Source organism: Bufo gargarizans, chromosome 10, assembly GCF_014858855.1.
Source record: "Bufo gargarizans isolate SCDJY-AF-19 chromosome 10, ASM1485885v1, whole genome shotgun sequence".
NCBI lineage: Eukaryota > Metazoa > Chordata > Amphibia > Anura > Bufonidae > Bufo > Bufo gargarizans.
The window spans coordinates 120881247-120900803 of NC_058089.1; the positions used below are offsets into that span (position 1 = coordinate 120881247).

At 45.2% G+C, this 19557-nt stretch overlaps 1 protein-coding gene across 2 annotated transcripts in view; it reads right to left on the minus strand.

Moving 5' to 3' along the window:
• Positions 1-2370: 2370 nt before the first annotated feature.
• The window catches only part of AP1G1 (adaptor related protein complex 1 subunit gamma 1), a 36645-nt gene continuing 19458 nt past the window's right edge, over positions 2371-19557 (minus strand). For both annotated transcript variants that reach the window (XM_044269577.1, XM_044269576.1), the window contains 11 exons: positions 19445-19499; positions 18785-18907; positions 16973-17062; positions 16761-16888; positions 16546-16650; positions 16326-16467; positions 10380-10506; positions 6561-6647; positions 6086-6246; positions 5882-5980; positions 2371-4074 (listed from right to left, as the gene is read on the minus strand). In XM_044269577.1, the coding sequence (XP_044125512.1) occupies positions 3973-4074; positions 5882-5980; positions 6086-6246; positions 6561-6647; positions 10380-10506; positions 16326-16467; positions 16546-16650; positions 16761-16888; positions 16973-17062; positions 18785-18907; positions 19445-19499 (1219 nt within the window). In that variant the 3' untranslated portion in view covers positions 2371-3972. The remainder of the gene's footprint in view (positions 4075-5881; positions 5981-6085; positions 6247-6560; positions 6648-10379; positions 10507-16325; positions 16468-16545; positions 16651-16760; positions 16889-16972; positions 17063-18784; positions 18908-19444; positions 19500-19557) is intronic.

The following is a 19557-nucleotide window of genomic DNA, read 5'->3' on the forward strand; positions in this document are numbered from 1 at the left end:
TTTATTAGTCACTTTTCATAATTTGGTTTCAACCAAAAGACAATAATACACAGCAGTCTAGTAACCCATGATAATGTTTACACCCTTTAATGCTCCCCGATGACTTATTTTTTTTTGTTTAAGTTTTTCATTTTTTTTTTTTACAAGTTTTTCTTTTACATCTCAAAAATAAGTCTGCGGTAATTAGCAGTTCGTTATCCACCCCACTCAGACGGAATTTGAATGTTCCTTTCAATGAGGCTGCCAGGGGGAGGGTGGGCAAGAGATGGGGGGGGGGGGGGGGGGGGGGGTCTGAAGAAAGTTTTAACGTACTGGAACGGGGGCGGGGGAATTTGATGAATTTGCAGTAGGGAGCCCCAAAAGAATTTTTTTTTTTATAAAAACACAGAGTACCAACATGTGGCAAATAAAATGTCTGCCCAAGTATTAGCAAAAAATAGTTGTGGAATCGCACTCACCAGATCTTGAGGTCGTCCGGTATGCAACAGCCTACCTGGAGTCCAAGATTCATCAGGGCTCCTGCGTAACAAGTCCCAAGAAAGAAGATGGAGGCAGCATGTCCGGTAAAAAAAAAACCTTTAATGGGAACCGCCAAGTGAACAGACGTGCAACAGGTCGTGACGTTTCGGCTGATCCACAGCCTTTATCAAACACAATGTGAAATCTAAAAGTACCTGTTTAAATACATTACAACACGCCCCCTCACACAGGAGTGGCCAATAACACAGTGAATAAGGTGCTGATGTCATCAAGGATGCGTCCTCCGGTGCTCCTACATAGTGTCTCAATATACACCCACCATAGGTATAAGATCCATTACCCCACATACCTTCAGGGCACACATGTTCCTCGGCGTTCCCAGGCCGACAGCGCGCATGTCAGGGAAGAAGGAGTTACGTCACTACCTGACTAACCCGAGATCACCTGATCGCGAGCGACTCCGGACCTGGCGATCATTGCGTCATCGCAAACATCCCATGTCATGTGCGCCTATGAGCCGGTCCGCCCACCTCCACGTGATGAGCGATCGCCTCACATCCCCACGTCATCAGCGTCAGCAGTCGGATCCTAGATCAAGCGGTGCGGTAGTCAGAACTCACCGCCAACCACACTACATCATCTGGCACAATCGGAGACCGTCCGGAGAGGTGCAGGTAGAGGCTCCCAACCTCCATGTCTCCAGCCGAAACCCGGCCTAGGTGACGTCATGGCCTCGCCTCTCTATCATCCAACCAGCCCGTGTTGCCAGAGACGCATCCAGGATCCAACACCGCCCACCACAGTGACGTGTAGCGGGAGACACCCACATTCACAGCAGGGGGCAGGCAGGAGCGAGCCCCATAATCTATCAGTGTGCCATGATCCAGTGTGGGTTGGAAACTAGTGTAAATGTGAATTAATAAAAAACAAAATACAATTAAAAAACACTATACAGAGAACCAGTTCAAAGGTCACTCGGAGCAATTACACATTTGTCACAGAGAAGTCTACGTTCATTCCAAATGGCTGGAGCGCTCTCATCTCAAAGATCCATTTAAGCTCTTTTTTACGTAGAATCCGATCCTTGTCCCCCCCGCGTCTCAGAGGGCCGACAGAATCAATGATTCTAAACCTGAGTTGGTTGACCGAGTGTCCACGTTCCAGGAAATGCTTCGCCACCGGCTAGTCAATCTGCGCCCTGCGAATATTGCTCTTATGGGAGTTAATACGCTCCCTGGCTTCCATTGTGGTTTCCCCTATGTAAATAAGGCCACATGGGCACGTGATCATGTATATCACGTCCCGTGATCTACATGTGAAGAAATGTTTAATCTTATAGGGCTTGCCACTATAGGGATGGGCAAAGGTATCTCCCTTTAACATGTTGCCGCAGTTGCAACAACCAAGGCAGGGAAAGCATCCCAACTTCCTTGGTGCCAGATACCTTTGCCCATCCCCATGCGGCTCACCAACCTCGGTTCTCACCAGTTTATCACGTAGGTTGGCCCCTCTCTTGTATGCCATCATAGGGAAGCCCACAAATTCGTCTATCATGGGTAACCCTTTCTGCAAAATGTGCCATTCTTTGCGTATAATACGCGCGCTGTCACCACTGTTGGTTCCATACGTGGAAACAAACGGGATCTGTTTATGGTCCCTCTCCTTCTTCTTTCCCTGGAACTTGGACTCCCGGTCAACCTCCCCCACCTTTTGAGAGATCCTCTCCACCAATCGTCGTGGATATCCCCTCTCTAGGAACAACAGTCGTGTGCATGAGGCCTAAGTAACGCATACTGAACACAAGAGACGTTCATGTGCATGAGCCCTAAGGGTCACATCATTTAACGGCAAAACCTCTAAAAGTTAAGTACAAAACCATAATCAAAGTCGTTTTTGTTTTTTAACTCTTTATTAGTCACTTTTCATAATTTGTTTCAACCAAAAGACGATAATACACAGCAGTCTAGTAACCCATGAAAATGTTTACACCCTTTAATGCTCCCCGATGACTTATTTTTTTGTTTAATTTTTTGTTTTGTTTTTTTTTTACAATTTTTTCTTTTACATCTCAAAAATAAGTCTGCGGTAATTAGCAGTTTGTTATCCACCCCACTCACAGACGGAATTTGAATGTTTCCTTCGATGAGGCTGCCAGGGGGAGGGTGGGCAAGAAATGGGGGGGGGTCTGAAGAAAGTTTTAACGTACTGGAACGGCGGGGGGGGGGGGATTAGATGAATTTGCAGTAGGGAGCCCCAAAAGAAAAAAAATTAAATAAAAACACAGAGTACCAACATGTGGCAAATAAAATGTCTGCCCAAGTATTAGGAGACTAGAGGCCACACCGGGACTGCGGGGGCGAAGGGGGTAGGAGTTTGTCTCTTTTTTAGTTTTTTTTTTGTATCTTGCTGCTGCTGCTTTTGTTCTTTAACGAATGATCCAAGCTCATTTCACCGGCGAAACCGTTTCTACGGCAGAGAGGGGCGGGCGAATCATTCCAGCTAGGGCCTCCCGTGAGAACGTCAGAGCGGCCGTCACCCCCCCTCATTATTTACAGAATAATTTCATTTTGAGGGGCGACGCCGCTTTTCCCGTCCCCTTAGCAGGCCCAGCAAAATCTACAAATGATTAAGAAATTAGCAGCTGCAACTAACGAAAAATTAAAAAAAATAATAATATATATATATTTATATAAATCAGATACTGTATAGTCAGCTCCTTTACATCTGTGCATCCTACCTACTGAAAGTCACGGCTTCAGTACCACAAATCTACACACCGTCCGGTAGAAGAGATCCAGGACAGGCCACCTCTGTAGCGTTCACTACTTCCCTGCCCTATGACCCGATGCAACCTGCGTGAGGCGCTGTAACCTGGACACAGCTCATTGCAAGAGATTAACAGTAGTAATTTACAAAGAAGTTACTATCAGGTGCCGAGCGGCAGATTCGGGGGGGGGGGGGGGGGAGAAAAGGGGCTTAAAGTTTAGACACAGAGGCTGCAGAACTAGCACTTTTTGGGGAGGGGCATTAAGTATCCGGAAGAATGAAGGGAGCGGCGATTCGTTCCTCGGATTAGGATGTTTATTCTAAAAACAAGAGCTTCTCTCCGTTCTAGAGAGGTGAAGAAAGAGGAGCCTGGAAGGCGTCTGAGTGGAAACATGTCTGCAGGAATGTACAGAGGAGAAAATGTGGGGGGGACACAAAAAAAAATAAAAAAAAATAATCCCATGAGATCCGGCCTGGGAAAATCAGCTCTTATTCCCGGGCGGGAAGGGTTGGAGGAGGCCAGGCTGCTCCCTCTTGCGTTGAGGAGGAGAGAGGCAGCAGTGTCCTTGCCTTGTGTTCATTGCTTCACTCGGTTGCAGAATGTCCCTCAACCTTTTCAGCTACCCCAAGGCCCAAAGTGCAATCGTTGGCATTCCAAGGGCATCGGCTCCAGCCCAGAGTTCCTTCATCTTGGGTGGGGAGGGTGAGAGTAGACGCAGCGCCGTCTTATTGCCAGGACTGAGGAGGGAAGTTGCTCACTTCGGCAAGGTCCTGCATAGCCGAGCCCTTATGGTTATAGGTCAGCTTGATCCGCATACGCAGCTGTTGCTGCAGGAAAAAAAAAGAAAAAAAAGAAGTTCATATATAAAACAGGAAAGAGAACATTAATTATTGGCGCCTTCATTGTTTACTTCCAGTCGTGTTCATGTGACAGGCACGTGGACGCAGTCCCGTGTCATGTAACAAGCCATGCAGCCACGTAACCGTCACATGGCCAGATTCTTTCATCCATGGGAGCTAAACAATGTAGTTTCCTACTGATGACAGCAAGCAGAGATCTTAAAAACGGCACCAAACAAATATACAAAAAATGCATACGTTTTCATTAGACAAAGGCCTCATGCACACGGCCGTTCCTTGCATTGGGGACTGCAATTGCGGTCCGCATCCGTGATGTGGGGTGCACACGGCACTGCAGTTTGCGGGCCGTAATAAGGCCACGCCCAACGGCCGTGTGCATGAGGCCATAGAATAAGCTTCGTTTTCTAAGACAGTCGCACCCCTTTAACCCCTTCCTGGCGCGGCAATTTTCCATTTTTTGCTTCATGCTTCCAGGAGCCATAACTTTTTTTTAATTTTTCCCCATTCACGTAGCCGTATGGGAGCTCATTTTTCGCAGGACAAGTTGGACTTTCTAAGGCCACTATTTAATAGGATGTTGTGGAAAGCAGAGAAAAAAAAAAAATTCCAAACGGGGTGGAAACGATTTTTTTTTTTCACTATGCGATAAAACTGACTTGTGCCCTTTATTCTCCAGGTCAGTATGAATCTGCCAATACCACATATGTATAGTTTTTCTTGCGTTTGAATACTGTAGGAAAAAAAACGGGTTCTCATTTTTCGGTGGAAGATCTGTAGTTTTTGATAATACCATTTTGGGGTGTGTATGACTTTTTGATATTTTTTTTTGGGGGGTAAAGTGATAAAAAAAAAACAAAAACTAAGAATTAGCCATTTTTCTTTTTTTTCCCCCGTTATGCCATTAAACCTATGGGATAGCTTTTTAAATATTTTTAATAGTGTGGGCGGTTTTGGACGCGGCAATGCCCATATTTAATTATTTTTATTTATTTAGATTTTGGGGGAAAGGAAGTGGATTTTCATATTTTTTTTCCCCAAAACATTTTTTATTTTTTTAATTTTTGTAAAATTCCTAAGTGAACCACAACTTGCAATCCTCAGATAACGGAGCATTCACATGACCACAGTTCTGGATCTACATCCATTCAGCAATTTTGCAGAACGGGTGCGGACCTTTTCATATCAAAAGATAAGTCCGCATCCATAGTTTCGCTCTGCGGCCCTGCAAAAAAGATATGTCCAGACAATAGGCAAAATGCGGAACGCACGCGGCCGGTATCTGTGTTTTGCGAATCCACTATTTGCTGACCGCAAACCACATCCTGTCGTGTGAATTTTCCCTTATTCTGTACAGAAATCACTATATGCCAGTTCAGTGCTGCCACCTTCTGGCCTGAACTGGGATATACTAATAATGAGCTCATTATTACAACAGGGCGCTTTGCCAGATCTCTGCTGGGGTAAAGGCGCGCCTGACCCAGAAGGGTGCTCTTCTGGGATTTTAGCCTTCTCAGACACAGTGGTCACATTTGAGCATCTGAGTAGTTAAATGCCCACAGCCAGCATATGAAACAGCAGGCACCCGCACCGCAGCTAAGGTCAGCAACCAGAGGCAGAAATCCGCAGATTGTTTTAGGCGGATTGTGGATATTTGCTGCAATTGTAAAAAGTTGCATCTTTTCCACCCACAATTCCGCAGCTTAAACGCCACAGCATATTGCTCCCTGTGTGAACGTAGCCTAACGGACAAATGCTATTGTGTGCGCACATTTACCTTTTGGGGGTTGAGAACTTTAATGACCTGCGTGACACTACCAGCATTGAAGGGTGGAAGGACATTACTGCTCGGGGATAGGAGCTGAAGCTGGAACGTCTGAAAGTAAAACAGATAAGTGATCGTTCTTGGCCTCAGGCCTAAAAACAGAAAATACACGGACAATGACAATACTGTCCAACTGCTGCAACCGCGAAGGGCTACCTTTGGTACTGCCGCCTGGAACACGTAGTCTGTCATCTCGCCGTCTGTGCTGTTGTACGCTTGAGTTGTAATCACAGTCACACTGGCGTTTGTGCTGGACCGCTCAAAGCTGAAGTCTATTTTCAGGCCGTTCTTGTTGTAAGCAGTGATGGGTGGAATACCTGGAGAGATGGGAGGAATAGTCATTGGTGGGGGGGGTCGAGTACTGATGAAGGGGCAGAAGCGATCGGCGGAGCTCTGTGCCGGTCCACTTCTATTCAGCTCTTGTTAGAGAGCGGTGTATGGATTTATAGAAGGTCTATGCACTTTCTATGAATCTGTACACTGCTTGCTTGGAGAGCTGTGCGAAAGTGAAGGGGCGCAACGTTCAGGTAATCGCCACCGCACCGGAAAAATGTCACACGTCAGAAGTTTGCCAAAATGATGGGCACCTTTTAATATTTCAATACAGAAGGAGAGGGGACTTTGTACTGACCTGATATTTCGTTGAAGAGAGGTTGGACTGACAGTCCATCTAGTAAGAGCTGGGGTGCAGGCATCTGAGGGACAGGTGCTGGAGGAGCTGATAGAATAGGGAAGAAAAGAAGTAAAATATAGACTAATATTAGGGATTGTCCCGATTAGCAAAACATGGCTGCTCTCCAAAAACAGCGCCCCAACTGTCCACAGGTTGTGTGTGGCATTACAACGTTTGCTTCACTTCAGTGGAGCCGAGCTACATTGGCACACAATTTGCGACGTTTGTGGCTCAGTTTCCGACTCTGGTTGTGTGCGACCAAATTTCAAGACTTCAACCAAAAAGCTATTAGTATTTTAAGCCCCTGACGATATAAGCTGCACATGTATGGCAGATGTTGTCTCTTTAAAGATGATGTCCGCTCCACTCCACTTTCACACAGCAGACCCCTGGGGCTAATGTCTGATCGGCGATAACACCGATTGCAGACATTGATGCTGTGAACAATTCTGACCACGGCATCTGAGGCATCTTTCCCGGGGAGCGCTGTGCGCCCAGGGCCCGAACAGCTTACCCGCGCTGAGCTCTGGCGTTTCCTAAACCATGGATGTCCGTATACATGGGAACCCGGCCTTATACATCCTACTGCTGGATTGGATTGGGCTAGGATCAGACAAGAAAGCTTTCCTAAGGCCGAAGCCACACATGCAGCTTTTGTGGCAGTTTGTGGAGCCAAAGCCAGAAGTGGATCCAAGCGAATGGGATAGGTAAAGGAAGAACTTCTGCTGCCACCTGCTGGAACCACTCTGCACTGACAACTGAATATCAGATTGGCGGGGAACAGACTCTCGGCACCCCAGATGATCAGCTGTTTGAAGAGGCACTGCGGCCTCCTCGCAGCCTCCCAAACACAGCGCAGTCCATTGTATAGTGGCTGTGCTTGGTATTGCAGCTCAGCCCCATTCACTTCAATGGGACTGAGCTGCTCCTAGGCCACGTAATACAGTATGACCAACAGAATATATTAGTCAGATCCTGCTGATCTGATATTGATAGGCCATCCATATCAAATTCCTGAAAAACACTTTAACCCCTTCTACCCCGGGCCAGCTTTCGCCATCCTGCCCAGGCCATTCTTTGAAAATCTGACATGTGTCACTTTATGTGGTAATAGCTTTTGGAACACTTACTTATCCAAGCCATTCTGAGATTGTTTTCTCGTGACACATTGTACTTCATGATGGTCATAAATTTGAGTCAATATATCCCAAATTTACCAAAAATTTGGAAAAATTCTCAATTTTCAAAATTTCTATTTCTCTGCTTTTAAAACAAAGTGATACCTCATAAAATATTTATTACTTAACATTCCCCATATGTCTACTTTAGGTCGACATCATTTTGTAAATGCCATTTTATTTTTTTAGAATTTTTTAGGACATTAGAAGGCTTAGAATTTTAGAAGCAATTCTTAATTTTTACAAAGATTTCCAAAAACCACTTTTTAAAGAACCAGTTCAGTTCTGAAGTTACTTTGTGGGGCTTACATAGTGGATACCCCCCATAAATGACCCCATTGTAGAAACTACACCCCTCAAGTACTCAAAACTGATTTTACCAACTTTGTTAACCCTTTGGGTGTTCAAGAATTAAAGGAAAATGGAGATGACATTTTTAAATTTCACTTTTTGGGCAGATTTTCAATTTTAATCCATTTTTTTCTTTAACACATCGAGGGTTAACAGCCAAACAAAACTCTATTTATTACCCAGATTCTGCAGTTTACAGAAACACCCCACATGTGGACGTAAACTGCTGTAAGGGCACACGGCAGGGCGCAGAAGAAAAGGAGCGCTGTATGGTTTTTGGAAGGCAGATTTAGCTGAACTGGTTTTTAGATGCCATGTCCAATTTGAAGCCCCCCAGATGCACCCCTACAGTAGAAACTTCCAAAAACGGACCCCATTTTGAAAACTAAGGGATAAGGTGCCAATTTTATTGGTACTATTTTGGGGTACAAATCTTTAATTGCTCTATATTACGGTTTTAGTGAAGCAAGGAAACCTGTCTTGGCACCGTTTTTATTTTTTTACAACATTTATCTGACAGGGCAGATCATGTGCTATTTTTTATAGAGCCCCAATGACATCAAATATGTCTACTTTCTGTTTGTTTCAGTTTTAAATAAAGCATTAAAAAAATATAATAATTATGTTTTTGTGTCTATTTTCTGAACGCCTTATTTAATTTTTCTGCCCATCGTCTTGTGCAGGGATTTGTTTTTTGCAGGAAGAGTTGACGTTTTTATTGGTATCATTTTTGGGTACATATGATTTTTTGATCATTCATTATTACGCTTTATGGGGCAAGGTGACCAAAACATTTTTTGGCACAGTTTTTATTCATTTACTTTTACAGCGTTCACCTGAGGGGTTAGGTCCTGTGACATTTCTATAGAGCAGATTGTTACGGACGTGGCGATACCCAATATGTATATTTCTTATTTATTTAAGTTTTACACAATAATAGCATTTCTGAAACCCCAAAAAATGATGTTTTAGGGTCTCTATAGTCTGAGAGCCATAGCTTTTTTATTTTTTGACCGTTTGTCTTAGGTAGGGTCTCATTTTTGGGGGGATGAGGTAAAGGTTTGATTGGTACTATTTTAGGGGCATACGCCATTTTGATCACTTGGTGTTGCAATTTTTGTGATGTAATGTGACAAAAAATGGCTTTTTTGGGCACTGATTTTAATGGGGTTTTTTACAGCGTTCAGCTGAAGAGTTAGGTCATGTGATTTTTTTTATAGAGCAGGTTGTTACGGACGCGGCGATGCCTAATATGAAACCTTTTTTTATTAACTTTAACACAATAATAGCATATTTGAAACAAAAAATGATGTTTTAATGTCTCCATGTTCTGAGAGCTATAGTTTTTTTTTTCGATTTTCTTATATTGGGGCTCATTATTTTGCGGGATGAGGTGACGGTTTTATTGGTACCGTTTTGTGTGACATATGCTTTTTGATCGCTTTGTAATGTAAGGTGACAAAAATAGCTTTTTTTGTTACACAGTTTTTATTTATTTATTTTTTATGGTGTTTATCAGACGGTGTGGAACATGTGATATATTTATAGAGCCGGTCGTTACAGACGCAGTGATACCCAATATGTGTGATTTTTTCAATTCTATTTTTTATTATAAAAACAGGGAAAAGGGGCGTTTTTCTTCTTTTCTTTTTTTTTACTTGAAACTTTATATATTTTTATATATTTTTTTTATAAAACTTTTTTTTTTAAACTTTATTTCTGTCCCACTCTCGGACTTCAACTTTTGAGGGTCTGATGCTCTCTGCAATGCATTACAATACATCTTGTATTGTAATGCATTGCCTGTTAGTGTATTACACTAAGTAATACACTAACAGGTTGCCTAGGAGATGGGCCTGGATCTCCTCGGCCCCCGTAGAAAGCAGGTCCCGATGCCGTGCAAGTCATTGGGCAGGCTGTGCATGGCATCAGGCTGCCTTGTCACCCATCAGGACTCCGCCACAGCAGTGCGGGGACCCGATGGGCTCCCCTACCCACCGCATGCACATTCTATGCATAGAAGAGGTAAATCCGCCAGCATCGGCTTTTACATCGATGCCATCGGATACAGCAGGGGACTGCCAGGCCCCTGCAGTGATCAGGCGTGCATCGCTCCCGATCACCATGATGTAAAAGTCAGTCAAAATACAGCAAGTCACTCCATCATATGTCGGGAAGGGGTTAAAAAATCATTGACGTCACTCTCTGAAACCCCTTTAGCACAGTCATCCCCTAATCAAACACTGACCTCCAAGATTTAGATCGCCCAGTAAATCTAGAAGTTCTCCTCCCACAGTGGATTGTTTCGGAGGTGGTGCAGTGGGTATAACCAGCTGAATGTCATTTCCTCCTAATAGATCTAATAAATCGTTGGCCTGTGAAGAAAAGATAAAACAGATGTATTCTTAAAAACAGAAATCTCCCTGAGTCCGAATGACTCAGCAGCAGCTGTAATTTTATCACCAGATGTTCACATTTTTAGCAACGTCTGCATTTGGCAATGTCGGGATGCCACCAATTATTAGCGTAGGCGGCCAAACTGAAGAAACAGTATAGAAAACATATCCATTGGTACAGGTATTGTAAGGTATTGCAGACCTGCCACATGCAGACCCACAGAGAGCGTGTCCCGTGTGGACGTACCCGATATGGAATTCAGCAGGTGCTACTGCCATCCAGAAGCATCTGCCATGTATTAATTACAGCGCCTCTCTGCCTCATTGGTCCAGAGGCACCAAGTAGTCATGGCTGCAAAGCTTTTCAGTACACAAATGTACTGACTGTGACCACAAAGTGCCCCCCATCCAATCAGTCTGAGAGCTGCTGTAATTAGGATACAGCTTAAAGGGAGTCCCATCAGCGTTTGTTTCCTTTCAAAATTGCTACTAAAGGTAGAAAGGTGAGAAGTAAAGCTGCCTTAAACATACCTTGGTGTTCATGCTTCTTGCATGACCATGGAGAAGTTCTAATACTCCCGGCATCGTGATTGCAAGTGCGTTGGAGACAGTTCCTAAAAGTACAGTGTCCTGGACAGGAGAGAACTGGCCGTAGACCCTACAGGGAAATTTCCCAGTGGGCCGATAATCAGGGATACACCCGAGCCCTCCTCACGGCCGCCAGCCAGGTACATAATGATCTAATGCTCTGAGCCTTGATAAATCATTGGAGCATCAGTTACTTATGCACCTGGCAAGTGCCCTCCTGAAGTCAACTGTATCGTCATCATCAGGATGGTAATACAGGGCAATACTGCAGCAGGAGCGGCAGTATTTTGTGCTGCACTGTGGTATTTGGTTCTGCTGGGGCAGTATATTGTGCTGCACTGTGGTATTTGGTTCTGCTGGGGCAGTATTTTGTGCTGCACTGTGGTATTTGGTTCTGCTGGGGCAGTATTTTGTGCTGCACTGTGGTATTTGGTTCTGCTGGGGCAGTATTTTGTGCTGCACTGTGGTATTTGGTTCTGTTGGGGCAGTATATTGTACTGTACTGTGGTATTTGGTTCTGCTGGGGCGGTATATTGTGATGCACTGTGGTATTTGGTTCTGTTGGGGCAGTATATTGTACTGTACTGTGGTATTTGGTTCTGCTGGGGCGGTATATTGTGATGCACTGTGGTATTTGGTTCTGTTGGGGCAGTATATTGTACTGTACTGTGGTATTTGGTTCTGCTGGGGCGGTATATTGGGCTGCACTGTTGTATTTGGTTCTGTTGGGGCAGTATATTGTACTGTACTGTGGTATTTGGTTCTGCTGGGGCGGTATATTGTGCTGCACTGTGGTATTTGGTTCTGTTGGGTCAGTATATTGTGCTGCACTGTGGTAGTTGGTTCTGCTGGAGCAGTATATTGTACTGTACTGTGGTATTTGGTTCTGCTGGGGCAGTATATTGTGCTGCACTGTGGTAGTTGGTTCTGCTGGAGCAGTATATTGTACTGTACTGTGGTATTTGGTTCTGCTGGGGCAGTATATTGTGCTGCACTGTGGTAGTTGGTTCTGCTGGAGCAGTATATTGTACTGTACTGTGGTATTTGGTTCTGCTGGGGCGGTATATTGTGATGCACTGTGGTATTTGGTTCTGTTGGGGCAGTATATTGTACTGTACTGTGGTATCTGGTTCTGCTGGGGCAGTATATTGTGCTGCGCTGTGGTATTTGGTTCTGCTGGGGCGGTATATTGGGCTGCACTGTGGTATTTGGTTCTGCTGGGGCGGTATATTGTGCTGCACTGTGGTATTTGGTTCTGTTGGGGCAGTATATTGTACTGTACTGTGGTATTTGGTTCTGCTGGGGCGGTATATTGTGATGCACTGTGGTATTTGGTTCTGTTGGGGCAGTATATTGTACTGTACTGTGGTATCTGGTTCTGCTGGGGCAGTATATTGTGCTGCGCTGTGGTATTTGGTTCTGCTGGGGCGGTATATTGGGCTGCACTGTGGTATTTGGTTCTGCTGGGGCGGTATATTGTGCTGCACTGTGGTATTTGGTTCTGTTGGGGCAGTATATTGTACTGTACTGTGGTATTTGGTTCTGCTGGGGCGGTATATTGTGCTGCACTGTGTTATCTGGTTCTGCTGGGGCAGTATATTGTGCTGCACTGTGGTATTTGGTTCTGTTGGGGCGGTATATTGTACTGTACTGTGGTATTTGGTTCTGCTGGGGCGGTATATTGTGATGCACTGTGGTATTTGGTTCTGCTGGGGCGGTATATTGTGATGCACTGTGATATTTGGTTCTGCTGGGGCGGTATATTGTGCGGCACTGTGGTATTTGGTTCTGCTGGGGCGGTATATTGTGCGGCACTGTGGTATTTGGTTCTGCTGGGGCAGTATTTTGCGCTGCACTGTGGTATCTGGTTCTGATGGGGCAGTATTTTGCGCTGCACTGTGGTATTGCTGGCTCCAACTACTTATATTGGCCCGGCCTTCTGTCAATTTAGAACATGGGGAAACTTTTAGTTTTTTTTTTTCCCCCAGGGCCACTTTTAGTTTCCAGTCGGACCCTGGTTCTGGGCTCTCTGCACTGAAGGCGACCCCCAACCCTCGCCTTCTAATCTTAGTGACAGCTGTAACAGTCCTCTGATTGGATGCTAGAACAGAGGTGAGACATTGGGAAGTGGTCAAAACTGCTGACAAACTCCTTTTAAGCTATATCTGCACCGAGAGACAATCTGTTGGTTTTGGAACCACATGAAGTCGGACAAGCTCCTCATTTGATTTTGGAATAGAGCTGGGATGTCTGTAAATGCAGTGGTCTCCTCCACTGCAGGCGACTGTCGGGAAGAAAGGGTAAAAGGGCCTCTAGTTCTAAGGAAAGAAAAGCTCAGCCCCTTACCAAAATATACAAGAATCTGGTCATTTTCATAAACTCAAGTGTCAGTTTGATAGCAGAGCTTCCATGTCACAACTAAGTTGTTGGAAGAATAGAGGCTGGTGACAAATGTCGCTATGATATGCAAAAAATATCCAAAATGTGGCAGCGATAGGAAAGCATTGTGCCACCTTGACTCCTATAGGCTTTCTACAGAGGCACGGTCAGCCTGTTAAGAGTCAATGGGCACAAAATGCTAAAAGAAAGTGACAAGAGCTATCTAGATTGGGCATTAACCACCTCCGGACCGCCTAACGCACATGTGCGTTCCGGAGGTGGCAGGCTGGCGCACAGTCACGCATATATGCGTCATCTCGCGAGACGCGAGAATTCCTGTGAACGCGCACACACAGGCGCGCGCGCTCACAGGAACGGAAGGTAAGCGAGTGGATCTCCAGCATGCCAGCGGCGATCGTTCGCTGGCAGGCTGGAGATCCAAATTTTTTAACCCCTAACAGGTATATTAGACGCTGTTTTCATAACAGCGTCTAATATACCTCCTACCTGGTCCTCTGGTGGTCCCTTTTGTTAGGATCGACCACCAGAGGACTCAGGTAGGTCAGTACAGTCGCACCAAACACCACACTACACTACACTACACCCCCCCCCCCCCCGTCACTTATTAACCCCTTATAAACCCCTGATCACCCATGATCACCCCATATAAACTCCCTGATCACCCCCCTGTCATTGATCACCGCCCTGTCATTGATCACCCCCCTGTCATTGATCACCCCTCTGTCATTGATCACCCCTCTGTCAGGCTCCGTTCAGACGTCCGTATGATTTTTACGGATCCACGGATACATGGATCGGATCCGCAAAAAGCATACGGACGTCTGAATGGAGCCTTACAGGGGGGTGATCAATGACAGGCGGGTGATCACCCATATCCACTCCCTGATCACCCCCTGTCATTGATCACCCGCCTGTAATTGATCACTCCCCTGTAAGGCTCCATTCAGACGTCCGCATGATTTTTACGGATCCATGGATACATGGATCGGATCCGCAAAACACATGCGGACGTCTGAATGGAGCCTTACAGGGGGTGATCAATGACAGGCGGGTGATCACCCATATACACTCCCTGATCACCCCCCTGTCATTGATAACCCCCCTGTAAGGCTCCATTCAGACGTCCGCATGCGTTCTGTGGATCCGATACATGTATCCATGGATCCGTAAAAAATCATGCGGATGTCTGAATGGAGCCTTACAGGGGGGGTGATCAGTGACAGGGGGGTGATCACCCTGATTACCCTGATCACCCCCTGTCATTGATAACCCCCCTGTAAAGCTCCATTCAGACGTCCGCATGCGTTCTGTGGATCCGATACATGTATCCATGGATCCGTAAAAAATCATGCGGATGTCTGAATGGAGCCTTACAGGGGGGGTGATCAATGACAGGGGGTGATCAGGGAGTCTATATGGGTGATCACCCCCCTGTCATTGATCACCCCCACCCCCCCACCCCATTTTTTTTGATGCCAAGGTGGGCAAAGGGGCACATATTCCAAAGTGCACCTTTTGGATTTCACCGGTCATTTTTTACACATTTTGATTGCAAAGTTCTTCTCACACATTTGGGCCCCTAAATTGCCAGGGCAGTATAACTACGCCACAAGTGACCCCATTTTGGAAAGAAGACATCCCAAGGTATTCCGTGAGGGGCACGGCGAGTTCCTAGAATTTTTTATTTTTTGTCGCAAGTTAGTGGAATATGAGACTTTGTAAGAAAAAATAAATAAATAAAAATCATCATCATTTTCCGCTAACTTGTGACAAAAAATAAAAAGTTCTATGAACTCACTATGCCCATCAGCGAATACCTTAGGGTGTCTACTTTCCGAAATGGGGTCATTTGTGGGGGTTTTCTACTGTTTGGGCATTGTAGAACCTCAGGAATCATGACAGGTGCTCAGAAAGTCAGAGCTGTTTCAAAAAGCGGAAATTCACATTTTTGTACCATAGTTTGTAAATGCTATAACTTTTACCCAAACCATTTTTTTTTGCCCAAACATTTTTTTTTTTATCAAAGACATGTAGAACAATAAATTTGGCGAAAAATTTATATATGGATGTCGTTTTTTTTGCAAAATTTTACAGCTGAAAGTGAAAAATGTCATTTTTTTGCAAAAAAATCGTTACATTTTGATTAATAACAAAAAAGTAAAAATGCCAGCAGCAATGAAATACCACCAAATGAAAGCTCTATTAGTGAGAAGAAAAGGAGGTAAAATTCATTTGTATGGTAAGTTGCATGACCGAGCGATAAACGGTGAAAGTAGTGTAGTGCCGAAGTGTAAAAAGTGCTCTGGTCATGAAGGGGGTTTCACCTAGCGGGGCTGAAGTGGTTAAAGGGGTTGTCCGGCCGAACCTAGACATAAACCCTTCTTCACCCATTCAACCCCTATGAGTGGAGCCTTGTAGCATTTCATGCTCAGATGCTCCCCCTTGCCTTTCGCAGGGCAAGGGCTTTTTCTACAGAACCGGTGATGTACCGGGCTTCTGATGGGCACGATAGGCAGTGCTAGGGCAGTGCTAAACACCGTCCGTTAGTGCCGGTGATGTCTCTGGGAACACTGCTAGGCGGAAGCCTCCACCTAGCAGTTTAAAAAATGTAAATAAAACAGCCCTTGCTCTGCGCAATGCATTTCATGCTCCGATGCTTCACTCCTAGGGGCTATACGGGTGAAGAAGGGGTTATGTCCAACCCCTTTAAGCAAATAATTGCAACCAGACATCCAACATAAGAATAAATGCTTCCGTTGTGGTAAAATGAACTAGCTAACCCTCATAGACTTAGCACCACTATTAGATACCTGGCTGGCTGGCGGTTGAGTGGAAAGAACTGGTTTGGTATCTATGATTCCAGGTTCCGCTTCACCATTCGTTTGCGCTATGTCTGTTGGTCCATTGGTCATGGTCTTCTCCATTACAGGCATCCTCTCCAGAAGTGCAGGCCTAGAAGGCATCAGATGTTAGAATTGCTCATGAAGTAATCAAGGCAGCCGTTATCACAGATGGAGTCGGTCTCCTCACCTCATGTGGTCATATTTCTTGAATAAAGCATTATATTCCACAGCTCTTTGCTGAAGCTCCACATCAATGCTGCTCCCATAGATAGAAACCACCTTCTTTATGCGGCTGCAAGGAACAAAGAGGACTTGGTGAGAAAACAGTTTGACGAAAGCTAAAATCATGGTTCTTGTGCAGCTCGGATCCAGGTGAAGCCCATTATCTAGCCTCGTACTTACTTGACAGTGTTATTGAACCTAGTTGAGTTTTTCATAATGGCCGTCAGTGCAAAGCCTCGTGTAACTGATGCGGACATGTTAGAAATAAGAACATTCTCTAGAATATCCAGAACCTCGTCTTCTGAGACCTGTTCAGAAAAGAAAGCTCATTAAAATATTGCATCAATTGCCTAAACGACTCTCATGCACCGTGCCAGTAACTGCATTTGTACCTGTATAGGTTCCTCCTCTTCACATTGGCCCGATACCAGCAGGTCTCCATACTCTCCTATACACCACGAGGCCACCTGGACCAGAGGTTGCTGTGAGAGAAAAGAAAAATGTAGAACAAAACTGAACAGACGTCCAATATAAAATACATGGAAAGCAGTGCCACTTAGTGGTCGCACAAAGAACTGCATGTGCTAAAGAGTGAAGAATAAAAACGTAGCGCCCAATTTGTGGCTGCGTCATTCCACACTCAATGTCACAGTGGGCAGGAGAGTAAAACTGGAAGGACACTTTAGGCCGGGGCACACAGCAACTGTGTCCGCCAGCGCTGCAGCCTCTCAACGTAAATGGGGTTGCAGTGTGCAATTTGCTACGAACACAGCTCAGAATAGCAAAATAAAAAATAAAATAAAAAGTCCAACATTCCTGGATTTTTTTTTAGCGATTCTGGGGTCACAGCCGCTTGGCTGATCTTTGGAAGTACAAGGCTTGTTGTGGCCAAAGTCACTGTGCAGCCCCAGAGTTAATTATACCAATAAAAGCAATTGTCTCCCAATATGCACATATTTTTGCACTCATTTAAAAAAATATATATACAAAAATATACTGAGGAGTCAGTAATCTCTGTATCCCCTATTGCAGTGACAGCTAACCTCCGGGACTCCAGCTGTAGTAAAACTATAACTCCCAGCATGCTTAATTCATTTCTACGGAGTTTTGAGAACAGCCAAGCAAGTGTGCATGTTGGGAGTCGTAGTTTTACCACAGATGGAGTGCCGGAGGTCAGCCATCACAGCCCAATTGGGTTGACATGTAGTTGATGATGGTGTTTTGGGGGAAGAAAGGCCACGCCCCTGTAAATGGCTGCAGATTTCACCTATAGCACTGTGAGGGGTGAACGCTGTATGTTGATATATTCTGCAGCGCCTGAACATGGCCTCAATGGGCCTATACACATTAGACTGAACTCTGCAGAACCTGAAAGATCTAATATGTATGGGGACCATCTGGGTAAACGGTTTAAAGGTTTTCTAAGCGATGCTATCTTTGAGGACCTCAATGAAAATAAGCAAATAACGCCATATCAGCATGGCTTCATGAGGGACCGGTCATGTCAAAGTAATTTAAAGGGGTATTCACATCTCAGACAATGGGGGTGTATCGTAAGGTTATGCCCCCATTGTCTGATAGGTGCGGGTCCCACCTACACAGAGAACGAAGCAGAGAACGCTGTGGCTGGAGGACCCCGGATTTCCCGGGGTCCGTCCACCACCAAGCACTGCTCCCATAGAAGTGAATGGAAGCGCACTGCGCATGCGCGGCCCATGCTGCCATTCATTTCTATGGAGCAGGACACATAGAAATGAATGGAGGGCGGCTGCGCATGCGCAGTGCGCCCTCTGTTCATTTCCCGGCTCCGTTCTCATTGTAAGTGCGGTTCCCAGCAGTGGACCTGTTGATCTAGGGAGTTATTATCCTCTGACCAAAGATGTTGGGAAAGGATCGGGCGCACTGGGTTTCAGCATGCCCAATCCTTTGTTCCCATTAGAGATACAGTAAGCTGCCCCCAGGGGGGTCCGGCAGCAGCGTATTCCTCTCTCCCACTGAGGTGCACGCTCAGGCTGGACCCCCTGAATGCTTATTTGCAGCTTCCAGAAACTCCAAAACAAAAACTTATTATATTCCAAGAAACGTAATTTGGTAAGTTCAGAAACAAATCCATGTTTATGCTTCCCGCAAATCTCACTTCTGCTGTCCTCATGATTGAAGTGGACTAACGCTTGTGCAGAAGCAATACAGTGGCAGCCACTTACCTGGGAGATATCATCCAGAATAGCTTTATAGAGTTTCTGTACAGTGTATTCATGCATCTCATTGCTATTAGTGATCAGCTGAATTAAATTGGGTACTGCATCATCCCGCACGTAGCTTCCAGCCTAGAAATACAGATTAACAATCAGATTAGTGAACTGTTTCCCAAACAGAACTGATCTCCTATCTGTAGTTCCTTTTGATAATAGAAAATGGAATGAGGACCGTAACGAAGACAAAATTAAAGGGGTATTCCTATGTTAGACAAATGTCTGATCAATGCGGGTTCACCCTATGGAACCTGCTCCTATACAGAGTGGGGTGGTCCCCCAACCCCATCCCTCCTGGTGATGTAGCCGATGGCTGGAAACGAATGGAAAGGTGACCATGCATGTTCACGGCACGCTCTAATTCTACCACGTTACAGAACCTCTTTCATGACTCCTGTAAAATTTAAGGAAAATCGCTCTGCTCATGGATGGTCCCTTCTCCATTAATTCTCCGCCTTGAAGCTACAGCCACCCTCTCTTGATGAGAAAGGTTGGGGAACCCCGTTCTCGACAGAGGTGGGGAAAGGCATCTACGGCATATTATATGGATATGCCATATACGTCCAAGATGGCAATAACCATTTAAAATGAACCCCGTTTTCTGATACTTACAGTAGTGAGGACTCTCATAATTGTGTCTATGTGCCACCGCTTTGAAGGAGCATATCTATAAGAAATAGGAATTAAAAAGTCAAATCTGCAGCATTATGTGCAGCCACGGTGGC